The sequence below is a fragment of the Sturnira hondurensis genome, unplaced genomic scaffold, assembly GCF_014824575.4.
Source record: "Sturnira hondurensis isolate 20B ecotype Veracruz unplaced genomic scaffold, ASM1482457v3 Scaffold0002840, whole genome shotgun sequence".
Lineage (NCBI taxonomy): Eukaryota > Metazoa > Chordata > Mammalia > Chiroptera > Phyllostomidae > Sturnira > Sturnira hondurensis.
In genome coordinates this window covers 28,669,215-28,694,800 of record NW_028075471.1, presented here as the reverse complement: position 1 = coordinate 28,694,800, position 25,586 = coordinate 28,669,215, and the positions used below count along the sequence as shown (strand labels likewise).

At 38.2% G+C, this 25,586-nt stretch overlaps 1 protein-coding gene across 4 annotated transcripts in view; it reads left to right on the top strand.

The window, feature by feature from the left end:
* The window catches only part of BBS9 (Bardet-Biedl syndrome 9), a 359,454-nt gene that overhangs the window by 164,435 nt on the left and 169,433 nt on the right, over positions 1-25,586 (top strand). For all 4 annotated transcript variants that reach the window (XM_037041162.1, XM_037041163.1, XM_037041164.1 and 1 more), the window contains 3 exons: positions 2,272-2,286; positions 11,705-11,845; positions 16,871-16,966. In XM_037041162.1, the coding sequence (XP_036897057.1) occupies positions 2,272-2,286; positions 11,705-11,845; positions 16,871-16,966 (252 nt within the window). The remainder of the gene's footprint in view (positions 1-2,271; positions 2,287-11,704; positions 11,846-16,870; positions 16,967-25,586) is intronic.

Here is a 25,586-nt window from a genome sequence, read left to right as displayed (position 1 = left end):
GGGGGCCCGATGTGCTGCGGTGACTGTGAGCAGCAATGCTGAGAGAGCAGGTCTCAGATGTGTCATAAGTACCACCTGAAGTGGTACTTATGTGAGCAGACGGAGATGTTGGCTGCCCTGGTTGTGGTGGTCTTTTTGCAGTATATACACGTGTCACGCCATCAGGTGCTGTACTTTAAACTGGCATGTATGTCAGTAAGATCTCAATAAAGCTGGAAAAAGGTGGGGGGAAAGGTTATCTTTAGTCCAGTTGAGATTCAATTATTACCAGTTTCAACTTAATTGGGTCAATTTTTTATATTTTTTTCATGTATAGTGTGTTTTTTGTGGTAGCAGTTTGAGAATAAGTTGGTAGAATAAGAATAATTTGTCAGTGCTTTTAAAAATGTTTTCATGTAGTGTAACTGATAATAAGGTATTTCAGCAATATTCCTTTTTAAAAAACATTTCTATATAATTTTCTTAGTTTTTTTCCTCTATTAATGCCCACTTCACTTTTTTTATTTTAGCAATGTTTTTTAAAAAGATTTTATTTATTTATTTTTATAGAGAGGGGAAGGGAGAGAGAAAGAGGGAGAGAAACCTCAATATGTGGTTGTGTCTTAACATTCCCGACTGGGCACCTGACCCACAGCCCTGACTGGGAATTGAACCAGTGACCCTTTGGTTCGCAGGCCAGCACTCAATCCACTGAGCCACACAGGCCAGGGAGCAATGTTTTTTAAAAATATATTGTATTGCTCTCCACATCTCTACATGTCTCCACATCTGTGCTTCTCCTGCCGGTCTGGATGAATATCCACATCTTTGATTCCTTGATTGTCAGACCACATCTTTGGTCTTTGATTCCTTGATTGTCAGACCTCCTACAGCTCGATTTTCTGACAGTTCTGGGTGACAGTGGTTTTGTAGTCTAGTTGTAATTTTTGCTGTGGTTGTGTGAGGAGTTGAGCTGTGTTTATCTGTGCCTCCATCTTGACTGGAAGTCTAAATTCTTTGCCAATGTTTTTAATAATTGTAGTTTTTATTTTGTCTACGTGAATTTTAAGGCTTATGCATTGACAGTTCCTTGCTCTGAGATGATTTTATAACTTTCGTACATGTTTCGAAAATCTGTTTCTTCTGCTTTGTAAGTTATTTGCTTCAAAATAAATTGTTGAAAAATTCATTTTTAGCTAGAAGTGACCACTTTAGCCATTTACATTATTTTCAGAATTTGGGGTTATATAAATACTTTGTGTTTAAATGGCTTTGAGAAAGCTGCCTTCAGAAGGAAATAGAAAACTATAAGGGATCAAGGACTGATGGGCTTTTAGTGAGATATTTCTGAAAAGAACATTGACATTTCAATATTATTTTGAATTGTGAACTAAAAAGTGAGATATATTTGACTAAAATCTCCAGATTATTGATATTAATCAAGCATCTCAATAATAATCATAGGCATTGTTATGCTTTTTTACCTAGTTACACTTTGAATATGCAGTTGTAGAGACTTTTGATGTCTTAATACAATGAGTTATTTTGGAAAAATAGTGACACTGTTGGAAAATAAATTTAGGATAGAGAAATGGGTTACATAGCAAATGGATAAAATGCTGAAAAGCACATTAGAAAGTTATAACGTAAGTCTGTGAGCTCATGTTCCACAGACCGCTTTTGGCTGTTATGCTTTTCTATAGCCAGAATTTAAAAGATTACAAATTACTGCTAAACTACAGAGCATAGCATTAATTGGCTGAAAGTTAGTTAGAAATTAAAGCAAAAGAAGTCTATAAATGTAAATACTGCCATGAGAAGAAGAGACATTTTCCCATAGTAGTATCTACTGACTGGAATTATAATATAAGATAACTAATTGGAAATATTAATATTATTATGTATTTGGACTTTCACTCAACTTTTTTTCCCAAAAGTTCATTTTATGCTCTCAATGCCATTTACTTGTTGAGTTTGGTTTGCTCTTTGGCTGGATCATATATCTTTACCTCTTTTTGCAATATTTATGCTGGAATAAATACACCCTCGTGGACTTTGGGAATGGAAGTGTAGCTATATTATTAGGTTTCAATTATTCATGTTTTACTCTTCAGTTGTGGATTGATTTAACTAATTCTATTGGAGAGCCATTTAAATCATCAGTGAGAATCTTGAAAATTTTAATTCATATTTTTTCGCAGATATGTATTAAATTTGTGTTGTAATTTTATCACTGACCATTTGTTGCATTCTTTCTCCCCTTACCCTTTTTGCATGGCTTCTGGCGGACAGATCGAAATCCTGAAGGTAAGAAGATAATTGATAACAAAATGAATTTCTGAACTGAAATGTGGTCAGGGAATTGAATGGGTATTACGCCATGAATGAACTCATTTTATGGACTGCTGTTTTCACTGTGGAAACCTCTTCAGGATGATTCAGTTCCCCGATCTAGCTACCGAGGGTGTACTAGAGTTTTCTTTCCTAGAGTCTTGTCATTCAGATTAGTTGTTTCAGAATCATGAAAAAGAGTTAAGCTCCTTGACTCTTAAAAAAAAACAACAAACCCATGTGTCATTGACAAGTTATTTCTGTGAGTCATTGGTGTTTTACCTGTACTCTGTTACCTTAATTTAGTAGAATAAAGAAATAGAAAGGAACAAAACATGCTTGCCACCGAATGCTAACCTGTTCGTTTTCTGTGAGCCCCAATGGAGCCACCTCTGTCTCTGATCACAGTGGCCTGCGCACTCATTCTGTGGGCCTGCCCCTTGTTCTGTTCAGGATTTATGGGCGAATGGCACCCAAGGTCTGACCCCTTGAACTTGCTGGGTCAGTATTAATTGTCCCATTCTGTATGCCCCCAAACCTTCGTTTATCTCTCTAGTGTAATCCTTATCACAATATGAATGTCACTGAGTTTGTTCCTTAGGTTCCTCTAGTAGGTTTTGAGCTCTTTGAGAGCAGGGTTCAACCACTCATGTTTGAATTATAAAATATTAGGGTAAATGACAGGAGCTATAAAGGAATAATCTAATTTGATTTTCCTCCTGTAAGCAGACTTTATTTGGTGGTTTACTTTAGTATTAGCTATTTTAAGATAAATATTACATAACAATATTAACTAGTAATTACTATATAAAATACTTAATAATGGCAGTATTTACTCACAGTTTTGGTGATGCCAGCAACCTGTTACATAGTATTTTGGAGGTGAAAATGTACTTAGTGAGAAATATTTTAATAGAACTACATGATTAGCTTAATGACCTAAAGTAAACTTGTCAAATCAGAATTAGGGTTATTAAATAGCCTATTATTAATAATAAATATGTATATTTTACTTCACAGGATTGCATGTGACTGATAAGATTTGCACTAACTTTTGTAAAATACCATATATTTAAATGATTGTCTTAAGTTTAAAAAAATAAGTAAAGGTTATTATTAAAAGTAATTTATTCCCTCTTACTGTAAATTCAGTCCCAAACACTAGAGAAAAAAAGATCACAATGTATGGAAATTTTATTATTTTAACTTAGAGCTAAAGCTGGTTTTAATACTCTCTTATGATGTATTTTAAAATTACAATTAAGCTTTAGGGAGTAGAGTTGAAATACTCAGCTTCTTCTAATAGGCAAGGAAATCGTACATTGCCACACAGCTCTCACTGTGCACACCAGGCTTCAGATTTCAAAGCCTGGTCCATTTTATTGTCCTGACCTGTTCAGGCTGCATCGTGGATAAGTGCTCTTGCTTTTACATGTGGAAAGGAAGAAGCAGACGAGGTTTTCTGCTGTCCCATAGGAGTTGGTCTCCATTATTCCTGCACTGCAGTTGCATGACGTGGGCAGCGTAAAACACGAGTGCCCGTGGAGCACAGTACGGAGCCAGACATAACAGGAAGGGATCAAGGAAGTTCTGGCTCCCAGACGTTGGTCCTGCTTCGGGTCCTATGTTTTCAGTACCAAATGACTCTAGCAGGCCCTGGAAGTTCGACAGGCATAATAGAGAGGCGTACGATATACACATAGTTATTCTACTTTGAGACCTGCATTCTTTGCCCGTCTCATTTAAAGCACATTTCAGCTTCCCTTTTGACAGTGACACTGGGTTCTTGGCTGTGTCGGGTGTGATTAGAATTCCCTTCCTGGAAAAAATCATTGTGTCAGGAGTGGTTTTGATGTGAATTTTCTCTCTAAGTGTTAAATAATTTTGTGATTAATGGCAGTATTGTAGATGGGACTATCCATTTCCACTAGCAGGATGAAGAGGGAAGTGTTTGAAGGAGAGGTGGTTGTATTTGGTAGAAACTGCAGCCCAGTCAGGCTGATGAATGAGTAGGCCAATATTTGGGTATTACAAATGACTGAAATTTTCTTTTCTTTCAGTGTGACATTCAGAGTTGAATTAGCCTTTTTTCCAACTATGTAGGGAAAATATCGCTGATGGCCGGCAAAGTTAGGACCAATGAAGTTGCTTTCAGCTCAGTTGGAAGCTAGTTGGAAAGTCTTTAAATACATATGATTCCTTCCTTCCTTATACAGAACACACATGTACACCCTCACACGTACCTCCAAGTGTCTCTGGCTTCAGGTCTCAGACACCATCATAGCCCGAAGAGTAACTGGTAGCCAAATTTACATTTCAAAATTCTCAAGAAAATGTAAATCTCAATAGACATGTGCCTCTCTGATAAAGCCCAGGACTAAATACTAGAGATTGTATTTTGAAATGCTTGGGTTTTAATTTGCTGAGAAGTAATATAAATACTGGCATTGTGATTTTTCTTTCTAAAGGTACAGTTTCTTTAAACTGGTTTCTAAGGGATTTCATATTTTCCCTCCTCATGGTAAAACTTTTCAAGCTGCCATGATTTAAAAAATAGCCATAATCATTTTATTAAGTATGAGTGTCATCATTTTTCAAAATAATGTTTTCCAAATGTCCCAGGTTCACAGTTCCTGGAGAAAAAAAGAAGTTCTGGAGGGGTCCTATGAATCTGAGCAGTTCAGACCATTGCCCAAATGTGTGATATTGTGGTTAACTGACCCAGTGGAGCTGTGAATTGAGTTATAATATGTTTCCCTTGTTCAGTTAGTTAGTGCTTATAATCTGTTTGTTTCAACTTCTGAGAACATGTATACACCACAAGTTTCTTTAGCTCTGGGGTCCTAGAGATTTGCTAACAATCTTTAAATATAGACTCACTAACATGAAGCAAGTGTTGATCATGATTAATTAGTATTATTATTTTTTACTACAAATTCAATCAGTACCTGGTCCAAGTGAAATAGAGCCATAGTTTTAGCCACATAGTTTTAGAAGAATATTTACAACCAAATTTTGTTTGAATGATTAGCTCAGACTTTTGGTTCAAATTACATAGAAAATAGCTTATTTTTGTGAATATGTGAAATTACCAGAAGATGAAGGAGTTTTTTTCCTGTTACTCTGTTTATTAAAAATGAAAAAAATGAAATGGTATTGGGAGATCTGGACAGTTACATGCAAAAAAAAGAAACTTGACCACCAGCTTACACCATATACAAAAACAAACTGAAGATGGATAAAAGACTCAGCTATAAGTCACGACCCCATCTGAGTCCTAGAGGAGAACATAGACAGGAATATCTCAGATATTCCACGGAGCAGTATTTGCACTGATATGTCCCCTAAAGCAAGGGACATAAGGGAAAGAATAAACAACTAGGACTTCATTAAAATAAAAAGCTTCTGCATGAGTAAAGAAAACAGCTAAATGAAAAGGGAACCAAACATATGGGAAAATGTATTTGCCAGTGATACCTTGGACAAGGTTTTGGTCTCCAAAATATATAAAGAACTCACATGGCTCTACTCCAGGAAGACAAACAGTCCAATGAAAAAATGGGCAAAGGCCCTGAACAGACACTTCTTCAAGCAGAACATATAGAGGTCCAAGACACATATGAAAGGATGCTCAGCATCACTCGTCATCAGAGAGATGCAAATTAAAACCACAATGAGAAACCACTTCACACAGGTCAGAATGGCCAGCATAAACAAATCAACAAACAAATGCTGGTGAGACTGTAGAGAAAAGGGAACCCTATTACACTGTTGGTGGGAATGCAGACTGGTGCAGCCACTGTGGAAAACAGTATGGAATTTCCTCAAAAACTAAAAACGGAACTGCTTTTTGACCTGGCAGTTCCAATGCTGGGATTATACCCTAAGAGCCCTGAAACATGAATCCGAAAGAACCTATGCACTCCATTGTTCATAGCAGCACAATTTACAATAGCCAAGTGCTGGAAGCAACCTAAGTGCCTATCAGTAAATGAGTGAATCAAAAAATTGTGGTACAGAGACTTCTGGCCAAGATGGAGGTGTAGGTGGAAATACTGTGCCTCCTCACACAACCAAAATTAAGGACAACAAAGATTTGGAAACTAAAACACAACCAGAACAGACAGAAAATTGAACTGTAGGGAAGTCTGACAACCATTCATCTAGACTGGTAAGAGGGGTAGAGTCAGTGGTCTGCAGAGAGGGGGAGGGGCCACGGGAGGAGAAGGCAGTGGCTGCTGGACTGACCCGGGTGCACAGGTGGTGCGGGGCTAGCAGACCCCAGGCGCTGGGAGGAAATGAGCAGACCCAGCAAGGTGCGCGAGTAGGTTGGCTGACTGCAGTCACGCATTCGCCCACAGATAAACCAGGCAAACTTAGGCAATGAGACAGACTGCAACCCAGGGCCCCAGCGATAGGAAATAAAGCCTAAAAGCACTGATTGGAAAAACTTTCGGGGATTGAGGTGCCGGGAGAGGCTCCCAGTCTCACAGGAGAGTTCGTTGGAGAGACCCACAGGGTCCTAAAATGTACACAAGCCCACCCACCCAGGAACAAACACCAGAAGGGCACAATTTGCTTGTGGGAAGTGGCAGAAGGTACTGAAATCTGAGAGAGAGTGGAGCAAGCGCCATTGTTCCTTCTCTGACCCTGCCCCCACATACAGTGTCACAACCCAGGGACTGGGTTGCCCTGCCCTGGTGAACACGTAAGACTCCCCCCCTCATACATAACAAGTGTGACCTGACCAAAAAATTATGGCTCAAACAGAAGAACAAATCAAAGCCCCAGAGCAATACTTTTAAGCAACCAAGAGATAGCCAACCTATCAGATGCACAGTTCAAAATACTGGTGATCAGGATGCTTGCAGAACTGGTTGATTTTGGTTGCAAATTAGATGAAAAAATGAAGGCTACACTAAGTGAAATGAAGCAAAATGCACAGGAAACCAATAGTGATGGGGAGAAAACTGGAACTCAAATCAATGGAGTGGACAAGAAGGAAGAAAGAAACAAACAGAGAAGAATGAAGAAACAAGAATTCAAAAAAAATGAGGAGAGGCTTAGGAACCTCCAGGACATCTTTAAATGTTCCAACATCCAAATTATAGGGGTACCAGAAGGGGAAGAGGAACAGCAACAAGTGGAAAACTTATTTGAACAAATAATAAAGGAGAACTTCCCCAGTCTGGCAAAGGCAGTAGACTTCCAGGAAATCCAGGAAGCTCAGAGAGTCCCAAAGAAGTTGGACCCAAGAAGGAACACACCAAGGCACATCATAATTACATTAGCCAAGATGAAAATGAAGGAGAGAATTCTAGAAGCAGCAAGAGATAAGGGGACAGTCACCTACAAAGGAGTGCCCATCAAACAGTCAGCTGATTTCTCAAAAGAGACCTTACAGGCAAGAAGAGGCTGGAAAGAAGTATTCCAAGTCATGAACAGCAAGGACCTTCATCCAAGATTGCTCTATCCAGCAAAGCTTTCATTTAGAATGGAAGGGCAGATAAAGTGCTTCTCAGATAAGGTCAAGTTCAAGGAGTTCATCATCACCAAGCCCTTAATATATGAAATGTTAAAGGGACTTATCTAAGAAAAAGAAGATAAAAAATATGAACAGTGAAAGGACTGTAAACTCACAGTTATTAACAACCACACCTAAAACAAAAGCATAGTAAGTGGATAGCTAAAACAGAAGCAGAGCCACAGAAATGGAGATCACATGGAGGGTTAGCAACAGGGGAGTGGGAGGAGGAGAGAAGGAGAGGGTACAGAGAATAAGTAGCATAGATAGTGGGGAGAAAATAGGCAGGGGGAGGGCAAGAGTAGTGTGGGAAATGTAGAAGCTAAAGAACTTATGACACATGGACGTGAACTAAAGCGGGGGAAGTGGGTGGGAGCGGGTGTACAGGGTGGAGGGGAATGAAGGGGGGCGGAAATGGGACAACTGTAATGGCATAATAAATAAAATATATTATTAAAAACTGTGGTACATTTACATGATGGAATACTATGCAGCAGAAAGAAGGAGCTCCTACCCTTTGCAACAGCATGAATGAAACTGCAGAGTATTATACTAAGTGAAATAAGCTAGGTGGTGAAAAACAAATACCATATGAACTCACCTATAAGTAGAACCTAATCAGTAAACAAACAAACAAGCAAGCAAAATATAACCAGAGACATTGAAATAAAGAACAAACTGGCAGTAACCAGAGGAGAGGGAGGAAGGGGATAATGGGGGGAAAAGGGAAAGAATTGTCAAGGAACATGTTAAAAGGACCCATGGACAAAGCCAAAGGAGGGTAGGATTGAGGGTGGGAGGTGGGGCAGAGTGGTGGGGAGAACATGGAGACAACTATACTTGAACAACAATAAAAAATACTAAATATATATGTAGGTGTATATATATACATATGTATGTATATACACATATTTCAGCTTCTTTTGCTCATTCCAGTCTACATCCATTAGTTGAGGTTATAATTTATATATTTCAGGGGAAACATATTAGTAGGTATATTTCCATAATTTGGGGGATATAGGGAATATATGAAGTTGAAAAAATAATGCTTCAAAATATTTTTTGTGGTGTTTGATTCAGAGCTGTTGTTTGAGGAGCAGCATATCATGCTACCACAGTGTTTAGAGTCAAAATATTTCACCACTATAAAGTGCAAATACACATGCCTTTAAAAATCTCACAGAATGTCAGGAAATCATGCCCTAGGACTGTCATGAAGGGCCACCAGTTATAATTTGCATTTGGGATTCCAGGGGAAATGAATTTAACATCTGTTGGTTATGAGCAAAAAATGAGCTATGTAAAATTTGATGGATAATAGATTATGTTGAAGAGAATGACAAATATGCTCCACATGCTCTGAAAAAGTGTCTAATTGACCTCGTATATCAACATATTTCCATTGCTGATGATCTCTCACTATCCCAGTGAATAAGTAGTACTGGAAAGTGTATATTCCCAGCTTGGACATAGAGTAAGCCACTCAACTCCAACTGGCTCTAATAAAATGTATTGCCAATTCTAGGGATGCCACTTTGGGATCATGTCCTCAGACTTGAACTGCTCTGACTTTGCTATTTTTCAGCTGCTCACTCACTTCACTGTAAAGAAATAAAGGAATTAATGTGTGGGTCTATCAAGTAGAGTACAGCAGTACACTGAGATACAGGTTTTGTATATTATCTTTTATGTTACCCAGTCAAAAATGGAATTCTAGCTGTGGCTGGGTGGCTGAGTTTGTTTGAGCATCGTCCCATGCACCAAAAGGTTGTGGGTTCAATTCCCAGTCAGGGCACATACCTAGGTTGTGGGTTCAGTCCCTAGTTGGGGCATGTGCAGGAGAAACTTACTATCGTTTCTCTCTCACATCTGCGTTTCTCTTTTGTCTGTCTGTCTGTCTGTCTCCCCTCCCTGTATGCCCCCCTTCCTCTCTCTAAAATCAATAAACCATATCCTTAGGTGAGGAATTAAAAAAAATTCTAGAGTAAAAGGAGAAAAAACTAAAGTTGTGCAATTGCTTTTCTAGATTTATAAGTAGAGAGCCTAATTTGCTTCGGTTTCAGTTTCATTCTCTATAAAGATACTGAAAGGAATTGATTTTTAAAAAGTTTTTTTTAAACATATGAACTTTTATTTATTTATTTATTTATTTTTTTAGAGTTTATTTATTTATCCTTAGAGGGGAGGGGAAGGAGAGGGGGAGAGAAATATCAATGTACGGTTGCTTCTCGTGCATCCCCTGCCAGAAACTGGCCTGCAACCCAGGCACGTGCCCTGACTGGGAATCGAATCCTCTGGTTCGCAGGCCCATGCTCAATCCACTGAGCTACACCAGCCAGGGCGGATTTTTAAAAAGTTTTAATTCTGTCCCCGACCATGTGGCTCAATTGGTCGGGCATTGTCTCATGAACTGAGAGGTTGCTGGTTTGATTCCTGGTCAGGCCACGTACCTGGGTTGTAGGTTTAGTCCCCAGTGGCACACATATACCATATAGAAGGCACATATAGAAGGCAGCCAGTTCATGTTTCTCTCTCACATTGATGTTTCTCACCTCCTCTTTATTCCTCCTTTCTCCTCTCTCAGAAAAAAATTCAATATGAACGACCAGTAGACATGCTCAACTGTGTGGGGTTTGACTGTGGGAGTGTGGGGGTTGGCTGGGTAGAGGAGGGTAAAGGGGGAAATTGGGATAGCTGTAATGGAATGACAATAAAAAGTGAAACAAAAGAAAAAATTTAAAAACTTTTAATTCTTTTTTTAAAAATTTATTTAATTATTTTTCAAGTACAGTTTTCTATTGCTCCCATCCCATCCCACCCCCCGTGCTCCCCCTTCCCTCCCATTTCTACCCTTCTCAGTTGTTGTCCATGTATCCTTTATATTTGTTCCTCTAAATCGCTCCCCTATTTCCCCTGAAATTCCCTCCCTTCTCCCCTCTGGTCACTGTCCCCCTGTTCTTTATTTCAGTGTCTTTGGTTATATTTTGCTTGCTTATTTGTAAAAACTTTTAATTCTGACATAAAATTCTTTATTTGTATTTATTTGTCAGTTATCTATTTCAGTATGCCTGAATACATAATAAAAATTAGGCAATTGACTACTCGAGCCTTTCAAAGTGTCACTTAACTGTGATGCGTAAAGCTAAGTGGATTGAGAAAAACTTAATTCATATGAAAGTCATATTCTTAATATTAATAAAAAAGTCATGAACTTCAGTAGAACTTAAGCAGAGCAAAGTAATTTATTTCAAGTGGTTAATTGTAATTTGAGTTTTTAATAAGTAAAAAAGGTAAAGATTAAAAAACTTTTGGGGTAGAGAAATTGTTAGATATGGTCATATAGAATCTTTCTGATGTAAATTTCAGGTTCATTGCTCACTTTAGCTGATAGTCTTAAATTAGACCTAGAACTTTGGAAGTCTTAGTTTAAACATTGCTCAGTAATTGGCTATAACTATTCATATAGGTTTAACTGATTACTTTTAAAATATGGCATTACTGTTAAAAGCAGACCTCATGCCCGTGTTCATTTTTAACATTTTATTTTTGCATTTCACTGAAAAAATTCTGCAATACTCTTTATTTTTAATTCTTAAATTACAGTTGACATTCAATGTTATGTTAGTTTTAGGTATATGGCATAGTGGTTAGACATTTTTATAGCTTACAGAATGATCTCCCCAGTATTGCTTTGTACTTTTTGACGATAATGTAAAAATGTGAATTATGATAATGTGTTGTTATTTCAGTTATGCTAGACAAAATGGGCAGGCAGCAAACTTTTAAACTGAGATATGTTACTACTCAGACCTTTTTTTGTCAAATTATTTGTCAAATCTATGACTCTGCATTTTTTTCTTTTTATTTCAGGCATTCCTCGAGTTAGCCAATGTAAATTTAGGCTTCCCCTGAAATTAGTCTGCCTACCAGGTCAGCCTTCAAAAATTGCAAGCCACAAACTGACTGTTGATACCAACAAATCTCCAGTCAGCCTTTTCAGCCTCTTTCCAGGTAAGACTTTTGAAGTAACATGCCTATAATATCAGAAATGTTAAGAATTTAGAAAGGAATCCTTCATCAGCAGGTAATGACGGGGTAATTATCAGATAATTGTTAAGTCAGAATATAAAAATGCCTCCAGGATTTTTTTCCTTGCCTGTTCAAAGGCGAATAGCTTATATCAACAAGGTAATAAGGTGCACCTTTTAAGTTTGATTAAAATTAGTATAATCATTATTTTGCTTCAGTATTCAGAAATGAAAACATCAAATGTTTCTTCTTATACTGTGGAATTTTTTGGCTTACTATGTAAATATTTATTATTCATTTTCATTGTAGCTCTTTGGCTGTGCACCTTTTCAAAGTATAGTGTTATGCCCCTGAAAAGTAATCGCTTTAGTAGGTGCTCTCTCTCTGGCCCTGCTGTGGGCAGCAGCTGGAGGCGGCGAATGCTCCTTCTCAGGTTCTGATTGTGTGGAAGGGGCTTCATGTATAAAGCCCTCAATATCCCCTTGAACCTCTGGGGTAATTTGTGAAGGTGTGACTTTCTCCAGGTGTCAGTTTTTTGTTTCTGAGTAGCTTGGAAAAAAGAGAGGTGCTGATTGGTTAAAACATCTTCAGTAACCAGGGTGTTTGATGTGTCCCGTCTATTTACTTTCTTGGTGATGGGGTGGAATTAAAGAAACAAATCTGGGAATTACATAAACCCTATGAAATCCCTCATCAAAAATAGTCACTGTTGACTGTGCGACGCATCCTTGCCCTCACATTGGTGGGGAGAATTTATAACACAAAGAGTGTTTCCCACGAGGTTTAGCAATTTATAGTAAGTCAGCTTTTCTCTTATTAACTACTTAAAGTGCTTAACATTTATTTTCCATTAACTTGAAGTGCTTAAAAAGCTTTATTTATGTATAACTCCAAAAAGCCTTCAAAGTGGAATGCTTTTTATTACAGTTGATCTATTTAGTTTGAATTGAATTTGGAGATACACACACACACATGTATACACACACATATATATGTTTTTAGCAAATAGTTTTGTGCCTTTTGGTTTTCCCCTTTCCTTCCTTCTCAATTTTCTTATGACAGACTTGGACTATAAAAAAAAGGCAGAAAGAGTCATTAAAAATGACTATAACATCTCATATAAATGTATTAATTCCATGGGTCTCCTGTACTATCCTGAGAACTTAGTGGGAAATTATATGTTGCACACCAAATTTATTGGTGCCTTTGAAAAGTGTTTAAGACTCTAGCTTCTGAGTGGTTGATGTTTACTGCACATGGATGAGACCCATAGAGACTGAATGAAAACATAGGCTTTCGATCACAGAGCCCATTTCTGTGCTCTAGGGAAAGCGTAGGTAGCTCATCCCTCTTTTCCTGATTTGAGGCTTCATTGTTTTAGATATCACAGGTATATTAGGCTTATCAGCATGTATTTGCTTCTTTTCTCACTTTAGAAATGGGACTCAATGACAGATTTTTAAAAATGTCTCTCAAGATCCAACATATGTGGTATAGGGTGCTCTTGTGGGAACTCCTGGGCTTGTGTTCAGTGGAACACGGCAGAGGCCCGTGGCTGTTTCACGGAAGCTCTCTAGGCACTTTTTCACTTTTCCTGAGTCCTTTTCACTTCTGGTGTATGTCAGACTTCTACATATTGATGTGAAAATTGCTATTAAAATTCTACTTTTTAATTGAAATGAATGAAGTGAATGAGCTTCATTGAGAAGAAATAAATCTTTTAATGTACATCTCTTCCTATTTGTTTACTTCAGTTCCTTATTTGTAAAAAAAGTATATTAAAAATAACTTTAATTTTTCTTATTACAAAAGATACATGAAATTTAGAAATGAATAACCAAAAGAAAAATAAAAAAACAAAAAGTTTGCTCCAACTGTATTCTACATCAACATATGAAAATCATATATACAGTGAGTGAAAAGTGCTCATGAAAAAGGAAAAGTGAAAAAGAAGAGTGCTTTTAAAAAAGATTTTATTCATTTATTTCTTAGAGGCAGGGGAAGGGAGGGAGAAAGAAAGGAAGAGAAACAGTGTGTGAGAGTACATCGGTTGGTTGCATCTCTCATGCCCCCAACTGGGGAGCTGGCCCACAAGCCCGGCATGTGCCAAACCAGACAGGGAATCCAACATGCAACCTTTGGGTTCACAGGCCTGCACTGAATCCACTGAGCCAACACCAGCCAGGGCAAGAGTGCTTCTTTTGAACAACTATAGGATTCCAGCATGTTCAGTATAAACACAAATCCAGGATCTACACACACACACACACACACACACACACACACACTCTACCACATACATTGGACCTTGAGGGAAAATTTAAAAAATCTGTCATTGAGCCCCCCAGTTCAATGGTGCTCTGTTCTTTTCAGTCATTTTTTTCTCCTTGCACTTTATTTTGGGTAGTTTCTATTGCTATACACTCAAGTAGTTTTTTTCTGTAGCGTGTGGCCTGCTTATAATCCCACTCAATGTATTGACTATTTTTCATCTCGGACATTGTAGTTGTCATCTCCCAAAGTTGGATACGCATTATTTTTCCTTCTTAAAACTATCTTGCACCCTGGCTGGTGTAGCTCAGTGGATTGAGTGCGGACCTGCGAACCAGACGATCGCGGTTCGATTCCCAGTCAGGGCACATGCCTGGGTTGTAGTCCAGTTCCCTGCAGGCCAACTCCCAGCAGGGGACGCACGAAAGGCAACCATACATTGATGTTTCTCTCCCTCTCTTCTTCCCTTCCCCTCGAAAGATAAATAAATAAAATATTTAAAAAAAAACACTATCTTGCGTCTCTAATTTCTTTGAACATAGATAACAGTATAAAAACTGTTTTAATGTCCTTGTCTACTGATTCTATCATCTGTGTCATTTTAGTGCTAGTTTTGATGGATTTGCTCCTTGTTATGGATTGTAATGTCTTCCTTCTTTGTGTGTCCTATAATTTTTGACTGAAGAACAGAACTTCTGAATTTTATCTAGTTGTGTGTTGAATATTTTAGTTTTTTAAAAATATTTCTGAGCCTTTTTCCTGAGATACGTTTAAATTCCTTGAAAATGTGTGGTCCTTTCAGGTATTTCTTCTAAGCTTTGTTGGGCAGGATGGGAGCAGCATTTACTCTAGGGCAAACTTCACCTCCTACTGAGACCAAACTCGTCTATGAATTTTTTTAAAGATTTTATTTACTTATCTTTAGAGGGGAAGGGAAAGAGAGGAAGAAAAATATCAATGTATGGTTACCTCTCATGTGTTCCTGCTGGGAAGTGGACTGCAACTCAGGTATGCGCCCTAACTGGGAATCAAATCGATTCCTCGATCCTTTGGTTTGCAGGCCCGCAGTCAATCCACTGAGCTATACCAGCCAGGGCCATCTTCTATGAATTCTTCATGATGCCTAGTCACTTAGGCTGGTTTATATTCTGGCCAGTGCAAATAGGGATTATTCCTGACTCTGTGTGGAATCATGGATTCTATGTTCCCCATAATCTTTTTGGGTGGTTTTTGTCCTCACCTCACATAGTTTCTGTACAGACAAGTGCTGGTTAGTATTTTTATATGTACTCCAGGGGCACCCTGCAGATCTCTGAAGATCTCCCTCTGTCGCTGTCTTGTCTCTGATACCCTGCCCTTGCATTTTGGCAACTCTGGCCTTTCCAGAGTCCTAACTCTATCCCCAATTCTTGGGGACAGTGCTGGGCTGCACCTTGTTTTCCCTTCCTTGTGTTGCAGCCTAGAGCTTTTTCTCTAGGCAGTAAGCTGCTGGCGTCAGAGGGCTCACTTCCTTTGTTTCTTGTTTGTCAGGGATCATTGTTGTTCACGTCTTCATTTCCAGTGCCTTTAAAAAAATGTTTTGTATTTTTTGCTTCCTCTTTTTAGTTGTTTTAGATGGAAGGGTGACTTTGGCTCCAGTTTCTCTATCTTGACCTGAAGTGAAAGTCTCCAACAGTTTAACTTTTTGTTTGTTTTGAGTCAGGATTCATCTGTGGTTTACTTTTTGCAGTTTTTTGATATGTTCTTTTCTATAGGTTTCCCCCTTCATCTCCCTTTCTAATTGTCTCCCTTTCTAATTGAAGAGTACAGATTATTTTTCCTATGCATTTCCCACACTCTGAATTTCACTGATTATTGTATCCTGTGATGTTGTTTAGTATTTCCTCTGTCCACCTTGTGTGTAAGTTGTAGCTGCATCTAGAGCTAACTGTCAGGCTTAATTATTTTGGCTACACTATTTAATGAATGGTGGTGTATACTTTCAGCAGGGGTGCATGATAGCTGCTTGGCTCTTTTTTGTGCATGTACAGTGGTAGCAGCCATTGATATTCAATGCTGAGATCCATGAATTCATAGAAAGTTGAAAATAGTTATATTCTTTTAAGCTTCCTTCCATGTGTAGCTGGAATATTTCCATGTGGAGAGCCTTTTCCCTGTCTACTATGGGTCGTATGGTACAATCTGAGTAGGATCAGCAGCACAAATGCTTGGTTCTCTGTGTTTATTACTGACTTTCAAAAGGAGTTGACTCTCTAGCATCCTCCAAGACTGAGCATTTGGCTTTTTTGTGCGTGTAGCAACATAAACACATGCCTTTAATTTTTTAACATGTTTTATTTACTTCATTGCACTTATTACATTTTGTGATACTAAAATATTTTCATCCCTGGCCACTGGTAGTGTTATTAAATTGGCTCTTACATCCTTTTCATACAATTCCTCTTGTCACTGAGAGTTTCCTTGCTTTTGTTCTGGGTTCACCTTGTACATTTCCTGCCTTAGACTGAGAATGAACTGGTAGGAGAAAGGAAACTGGGTGACTTCAGAGGGTCTTTGTGGGGCAGAAGTTTCAGCACTTGGAAGCTAGTATGGAAAGCAGTCAATATGGCTCATACATGGGCTGTAGACATGACTAGTGACATAAAAATATTTCTCATCAGCTAAGCTTCCTATTTCAGATGTTTAGTATTTTGCCTTGTAGTTATATAAGGTGATTTTTTTTTTCTTATTTTTTAGGCTTTGCCAGTCAGTCGGAAGATGATCAGGTGAATGTAATGGGTTTTCGCTTTTTAGGAGGTTCCCAAGTTACTCTTCTTGCTTCCAAAACTTCTCGTAAGTAACATCGTGGTATTATGGCTTTTGAAGTTTTCCATTGAGTACACTACATCAACATCAGGCATTTCTGCAAAGGGTGATGCTCAGCTAAATATAGAAAAGGGCCCTGGTATTAATTATAGAGGACATAGAAGTTACAAAAATAGGATCCTGTTTTATTAGAGATAGGAATCTTTGTATGGGAATGAGGAGAGTCAAGAGAGGAATTTAAAGAATTGAAAAATGTTTTTGAGATAGGTATATGGTGAACTAGCTTTAGGGTCTGCTAGGAACTGGAACTAGTTTTTAAGAGTGCGTGTTTCCTTATATGCTTCTTTGGACATTGGCAAAGATGAAGGTGAAAGTGAATGGCTTTTGCTGAGACTAATCTCAGCAGAATGAAAAGTACTAATTATATAAAGTTTAAATTTCAGATTTAAATACACTTTCTTGATTTTCTTGCTTCACATAAGAATAGCAGTTGAAACTACTCAATGAAAGACAGTCTTTTGATATATGTAGGATACCAAACCTACTAAACTCACCAAGTTAATTTGGAGATAGAAACACCTTCATGGAAATAGAGTAAAATATTAAGGAAGTATTTAACAAATTTTAGAAACACTGGAATATTAGTCAGAATGAATCTATGTGTATATACAGGGTGGAGCAGAAGTAGGTTTATAATTGTTCGTGTGGAAAATAATGCACTAATTAAGAAAATAATACAAGAGTAAACTCTGCATTTCATGTACTTAAAACTGACCTGCTTTTGTCCCACACTGCATTTGTAGACGCACACACACGTATTTTGCTGAACACTGACCTTAGCTTTTTAAATTCCTGCAGTGTGTGCAGTGGGCTGTCACTTTCCACTTGAGACATTTGTAATTTTAGTTGGGTATTTCTTATATAGTCAGGATTATAAAATAAGGACATGTCCTTTTTGAAAAATAAAGTTGGCAGGAACAAACATGCCTGGTTTAGAAACTGTGTCAGTGTTTCTGTGGCTAAAGTCATAACAGCTTCTGGTGTATAGATTGGTGGCTGGTGAAATATACATGGGTACACCTGGATATTCTAGATTAAGGCCCAGAAATCCAAGGCAATTCTGAGAAGCATGAGAAGATTCGTGTTTCTGGAGTGTTTTGTGATTGGTTGTGGTTGTAGTCTTCTTCACATTGGCAGCATTGCGTTTTGATTAGCTCTGCTCTTCATTTGGATGCTGGAATCACTTTGGTACATGTCTGTCTGTTACACTCTTTAGTTCAACTCAAAAATTGTTGCCAGCATTTCCATGGGAAACTCTATACATCTGTTTGACTTCAGGTGATGAGGTTGTATGATGAATCTGCAACTGAGGTCATTAAAAAAAGGCAAGAAGTTGTTCTTTGTGAAAAATGGGGCTGTTTCTGTCCCAATGCATTATATTTATCCTTTTTTGGATAAAGTAACTTTTAGAGCATTGCTGGGGGGCATGATTATGTTACCGTTAAGTAAACATTACCAAATATTTGGGTATTTAGCTGATTCAGTCACATGTATCTGCATAGGTGGCAGTCTCGTGACATGGCCATGGTGTGGGTAGGAGTGGGACCTTTCAGGTGAGGAACCACATGAACTGTGTCACCTGCCACCTGAAGAGAAGCTGTTCCAATTCCCTGGTGGGTTTTTGGCTGCAGGGACACACAGAGTTCTACTTAGGAACTGCCCTTGTTGATGAGGGGAGGTAGACGTGCAGGAAGTCCAGTGTCCTGGGGCGGAGGCAGGTGCCGGAGCTCCGTGCTGCTCTGTCGGGGCACCCCCTGCGACGGAAGCAGGGCCGTGGTTTGTGCCCAGTCTGTGTCGGGCATTTCTCGTCTTTGTGAAAGGCACATCCTCTTTAATCTAAAAATCTGGGTTGACAGAAAAACTCTACATATTCAAAGAACACATTTCTTCTCTAGTAAACAGCCAAGTGCCTCTACAGAGTTGCCCTTGGATCTTGGAGAGTGTTTTCTCTGGGCTACACATATTAACCTCTTTTAAAAACCAGCGTGACGATCAACGAGGGCATCTGTGTGCTGTGTGGTAGCACAATGTGCCGTATGGTAGCACATTTAGTTCAGTGTCCTGAGTCAGGATAGATCAGGCAAAACAGACAGGAAAGAATGCATGAAGCTCATTGTCTCAGATATTAAATCGCAGTGACTGGGGCAGCTGAATAGGTTTTTATTTTCAGGAAGTAGAGTTGTTAGAGTTTATGTCAATTCTGAAAAAACAAAGCTTTGAAGGTAAGACTTTTTAGGAAAAATACTTTACACTAGCAAAATTCTCGAAATGATTTCCACAGCCCTAAACTGAAAATAATGAGACAGGTGACAGATGATGTCTGCTACTTTCGTTGTAGTGATAGTTTTACAGACGTGTGAGCAGGTCTAGATTAACTAAGTCACACACAGTACACATGTGCAGGGTTTTTGTGTATTCTGCCTCTATAGACTTGTTAAAAATAACAAGACAGGTCAAATTCTATGAGATCAAATATTTTTATAATCAGAATTGTAGACTGTTTCTACAGGGGAGTCAATTACTTTGCCTGATTCAGTGCAGTGGGGCATCAGAAGAAATATGCTGTTGCCTAAATGAGTAATGTGTTCCTGCCAGGCCCGTTTCTTAAGACACAGACCCACCTAGTGACTTACTGCCTCACACAACGAACATTGCTGAACATTGCCGTTGCTCTCCCTGGCCTCCCTCTTGCCCCTTTCTGTGTCTGTACTCTTCTTGGTTGTCTTCTCTCTAGCTCTGTTTTAACCGTCATCTCTACTACATCTCTATGTACCTTGCCTTGTTCTGCATGTTTCTTAAAGGATTTAAAATAATCCACAAAACTTTCACAATTTGAAAGGAGAAAATAAATAGTGAAGGAAACAGAGAGAGAAAATAAGAGCACGTAGCTAATAAAGGTAAGGATTCCTAAGATCAGCACTCAGATGGGCCCTGTTCAACCAGTAAGGTGCTCGCAGCCTAAAAACAAGAGAGCATTTTAGTTTTAATTTGTAGAATGTTCAAAAGGTAAATCAGCTTAGGAAAGGCACAGCATTTACTGACGCAGGGTTCAGGACGCAGTTTCTCTTCTGAATGTCACAAAGACAACTTCTTCAATAATGTCTCTACAGCTTATCTTTATAATTATACTTACGCAGTTATAACTTGTGAGTAGCAAATTTTGTAGACCATTAAAAATAATGATAAAACTCAATTTACTATGTATAATTCTATCAGAGCTCAAATCAGGCAATCTAAACTGCAGCTTAATCCAAGGATAAATTTAGAGTATTTAGTGCTGCAAGTATGAAGTGTTTTCAGAAAGAATTGGACAGCCAAACTCAGTAATTCAGAAGTGAGATGTAGCTGAAAGGAATGTTTCGTTTCATTTTTAAATGAGCAGTATTAGAACACATTTGAATATTAACTGAAATGATTGAGTTAAGTGGGGGAGGCTGATAATCAAGGAGGAGAAAGGGATCACAAAGCAATCAAGTCTTTGAGAACGAATAGGGGTGGGACGCAGAGCCTGTGGGGGGCAGGCATTTTGAGTGTCCAGGGGATCGAAGGACAAGCTTTTGTAACTTTATCGTGACAGGAGGGATTGGATGCAGATCCAGGGAGACTTTGTCGACTTGTTGGCAGAAAGATAAGGAAGCTTGATGAAAAACTTACTTTGACAAAAAGGTATGACCTTGGTGTCTTAGAGAATAAGAAAGCAAACTCATGAATAAGGCAATGGTGAGTCTCTTTTGAAGTTTGAGATCCTGAATTCTGAAGTAAAACCAGTCATTCTTCATCTGAAATAAACCAGCAGTGATTTATCAGCCTCCAAGCAACTAAACTCAGGGCTGGGGTTTTGAAACAGAATTGTAGATCAACTATTTTTATGAGAATATTTATAATAATGGACTACCAAACCTAAAATGATGAGAGAAATAAAGAGTAGAGAAAGCTGATATATGGTGAAAAATTATGGATTCAATGGATCACAAGTCTCAATAAGCCGTAAGAAGTGAGATAGGAATTACAGATCAAGTGAACTAGAAGAACCTAAATGGTGGTTTGAGAATGAGTGAAATGTTGAAGTCAGGAGTTCAGAGGGACTGCAGATTCGGATAATAACAAGCTCATCAGGAAAGGTGTGACGTTGGGGGAGTGGCGTGTGAGGATGGAGAGAAGAACAATGGAGACCAGGATTTCAAGGATATGAGGCCTCTTGGTTGTGGATATTGAAAGAGCCTGTTTGATGTTAGCACAATGAATGAGAAACAGAAACACATCTAGATATGATATTGTGAGAGTTTGGAGCACTGAGGATCAGGAGCAGGTCCTCAAAGATGAAAAAGGAGAAAGCAAGTTACTCAATGAGATTTAATCAACATCAGTGGGTTCTGGAAGACAGTAGAAGGGTTTTCTACAAGATTTGAGGGAAATGCTGTGCCCGGTGTGACTCAGATGGTTGGCTGTTGTCCCATGAAGGAAAAGGTCACCAGTTTAATTCCTGGTCAGGACACATGGCCTGAGTTGTGGGTTTGGTCCCCGGTTGGGGCTGTGCAAGAAACAACTGATTGATGTTTCCGTCATACACTGATATTTCTCTCCCTCTTTTTCTTTCTCCTTTCCCCCCTCTCTAAACATAATTAAATAAAATCTTAAAAGATTTGAGGAAAATGATTTTCAATTTAGATTTCTGTACCCTGCTAAACTGTTCATTAGTAGTGAATACTTAGTAAATACATGTTTTCAGTGTCACAAGCAAGGTTAAGCAATTGCAGATAGTAAATTTTGTAGTCTCAAGTAGGCCTATGGACTTGGAAAAGATAACTAATGCACCAAAAGATTATCCTGAAAGATTTTAACATGGTAGAAAGAGTAATTGAATTGCACATAGTCAAATTAATTAATTAATTAATTTTGGAATAAGGTCAAGTGCAAAGTCCTTTGCTTGTTTCTGGATTATTTTACTTTCGAGTACAATGAAAACATTGTAGTTGTGCATATGAATAAGAGTTGGGCCTTGTAAAGCCTTTTCCCCCCTTTTTGCATATGCCATATTTAATCTTTTTTTACTTATTTATTTAAATAAAATTTATTGGGGTAACATTGGTTAATACATTCCAAGGGTAGGCCAAAGTAGGCTTACTGTTGTTCATGGGGAAAACAGTACAATAAGTAATAAATAATAATACAGGAATAAACTTTATTTCTTGTACTCACAACTATAGACCTACTTTTGGCAACCCCTGTATATAAGTTTCAAGTGCATAGTTCTTTAGTACATCATCTGTATATTGCATTGTGGGCCCAGCACCCAAAGTAGTCTCTTTCTGTCACCATGTATTTGGTTCCCTTTACCCTCTTCACCCTCCCCCCACTTCCCTTCCCCTCTGGTGACCGCCCTACTGTTGTCTGTGCCTATGAGTTTGTTTTGTTTGTTTGTTTGTTGCTTTCTGTTTTATATCTCACAGCATATGTAATCTTGAAACACGTTAACCTGTCTTCAGAAACAAAGGGAGAGGCTTGCTCTTGCCTCTGTTCATTTTGCATTTAGCTCTTGGACTAATGGGAGAGACAAATCGGTAGAGAACCCATAATAGTGCTTCGGATGCTTATAGAAGGCCACTTGAGGTGCTATTGAAGCCCAAAGGGCTGAGGTTCCTTAAGAGGTTTCCTTTGTGAAGGATCTCAGAGGATGAATAGGAGGTTAAGTGGAAGGCATTCCACAGAGAAGAAAAGCTATTTTTAGATGCTTGATAGAGCATGGGGTTTTAGAACTCAGTGACATTTCTTCCATGCTGCAAATTTTATATAGTAGGGGCTTTGTGATAGCTTTTCGGTGAAGCCAGACATTTTAGGGGTAAATGCAATGATTAAGTCCAAAGTCACCTGAAACCTACCCCGCACCCTGGGAGCCCTTGAATGTATGCAGTGATTCAATATATTGCTGCTTAATATTTATCTTTGAGTTTCTTAGCAATATTATCAAGGGACAATGGGCAAATTATATAGACCCAGCTTGGAAAAAGCCTTTTGAAAAGTAAACTTAGAGAAATCATCTATAGTTTCCACTAATATCAGAGAGGTTGTGTATTTAGAATATTATACCCATATCTACTGAAATTGTTTATATTACTTTCTCAAACTTTCTGATTTAAAAAGCATTCATCTGCCTTCCCAGCTCACATTTAAAAATTTCCACATAACATAAATTACCCTGATGCTTTGTTTATGACATGCATACAAACATTATTTATATTGATGAACTTCAGATGTTCTGACATGAATAGACACTGACGTGGTGCATTTCTGTGCCCTGCTCAGTGAAATCCGTCATTGTCTCCATTTGGAGTGGAGTGGAATGGCAACTGACTGGGCTCCAATCATCCAACTTTGTTTCATTTGGAAGCCAGAGTGGTTATTTCCACTGAGCTGCTATTACAAGATGCAGAGGAAGAGATAAAAAAATAAATTGAATGTTCATTTTGGAAGCTATTTTAATTACCAGTATTGTAAGGGTGTATTTTAAAATAAAACTTTCTTCTTTCATGTTATATTATTATAAATAGATTTTTATTTCTTCTTTCCATGAAATGTATACTCTGGAAAGTCTCCAGGGCAAAATGTTAACCATTTTGGAATACAAATACTGAGAAAATGCTTAATAATCAAAATAATGCCTTATAAATCTTTGACTCATTCATTCTTGTTGATTTTTGGTCATCTGAAAAAGATGAACTTAAAAATAATTGCGTTTATATTTCTGAATCCAAAGTATAATTATAATTTTTATTGCAAAAAGTATAGTTTTATTTCTTTCCTGTATGTATTAATGATAATAAGAAAATAACTGATGCCAAATATGTTACAGAAAATATTAAATCTATTTAAATGTTAATTGTTTTTATAATTCCATTATTTGGTGGCAGTTATGCATTATACTTGGCCACAGTGGTGTACTTGTCTTAGTCCACTTGGGCTGCTATAACAAAATACCATAGCCTGGGTGGCTTTTGTTTGATAAAAGTTTGTTGTTCATAGTTCTAGGGGCTGGAAAGTCCAAGATCAAGGTTGGTGTCTGGTGGAGGCTTGCTTCATGGTTCATAGATGTCTGTCTTTTTGCTGTGGCCTCACATAGCAAAGGGGCAGGGGAGCACTTTGAGGTCTGTTTCAGAAGGGCACTTATCCCAGTCCCAAGGGCCCCACCCTCATAACTTAGTCACCTCCCCAAGACCCCATCTCCAAACACCATCACCCTGGGCGTTAGGGTTAAACGTAGGAATTTGTGGGGTATATAAACATTTAGTCTTAGCAACTAGCTGCTGGGTATCTAGAATTTTATTTATATTTGGATTTTTAATTGAACTTTAGATGTTTTACTTGTTTAATTCCATGCTTTTTGTATCAGAGGGTTTTAATTTTTTGACGATTATTTTTTGAACATCTAATTGTGATTGATCTAAATTTTATAATTCAAAGATAAATCACATTTATATAGGTCTTTCCCATACAGCATTATATTTTATCTCCATGCCAATGTTGTGAAGTATGTTTTATTTTCCCCTTTGTGTATATGAAGACATTAAAGATTGGATAATTTATTTGTATTGAAGTCACAGATTTAAACTGGATTTTAAGGTTTGCTCAGAGGGTGATGAGACCTGAGAAACAGAACACCCCCCAATGTGATGCCCTGAATTGCTCCACCTACCACCATCTGTCACCTGAACAGTGGTTATAATGTCCTCACTGTAAGCTTGTCCTCGCCCCTTTCCAATTCATTTTCTACTTGGTAGCTCTTGTAATCAAAACAAAGAAACACAAATTATGTCATGCTACTCTACAGCATAAAGTCCTTTGTTTTTATGATAATATCCACCTCTTTACCAACCCTTATAGGTCTTCCCGTATGTTGTGGCTCAGCCTAACATCCCGCCTCCTCTGAGGCCACTTTCTTCCTCACTCTGGCCCACATCTGACCTTTCTTAGTTCCTGGGATTCGTCTGACTTTGTCTGCTCAGCCATCTTTAAACGTGCCATTCCTTCTACCTGTACTATACTTCCCATTCTTAAGGTCCAAGCTTTATGCACAAAATGATTAGGAATGGGGTTTAGACTGAAAGTTGATAGTTTAAATCCCAGCTCTGGCTTACAGTTAGTCTGAATGACTGGAAAATTACTATGCCTACAAACAACGATGAAATAGTGCAGTTATAACATGTAAAAATCAAATGAGATAATTCCTAAAAAGCATGTAGTAATTTCCTGGTAAACTTAAGTGCGAGGTAAATTTTAGCTGATAATACTGTTTTCATCATTGTCACATTAGTTTTACCACTGATGACAACTTCCTAGTGTGGCTTTCTCTGACCACAGTTATCTCAAGAAAGACTGCGTGCTAGTTTTTATCATAGTACCCTTTTTTGTTTCCTGCAGCCTTTATAAATTTTGGAATATTAGCTCCTTGTCAGATATATATGTGAATACGTTTTCCATTGTTTGGGTCAGCTTTTCTGGCGCCCCCTGTTCTCAGGGCTAGCTGATTTGGTGGGTGCGTGGTTCCACCCTCCTTAGCAGATTCTGACAGCCTGTGAGGGGGCGGGCAGTC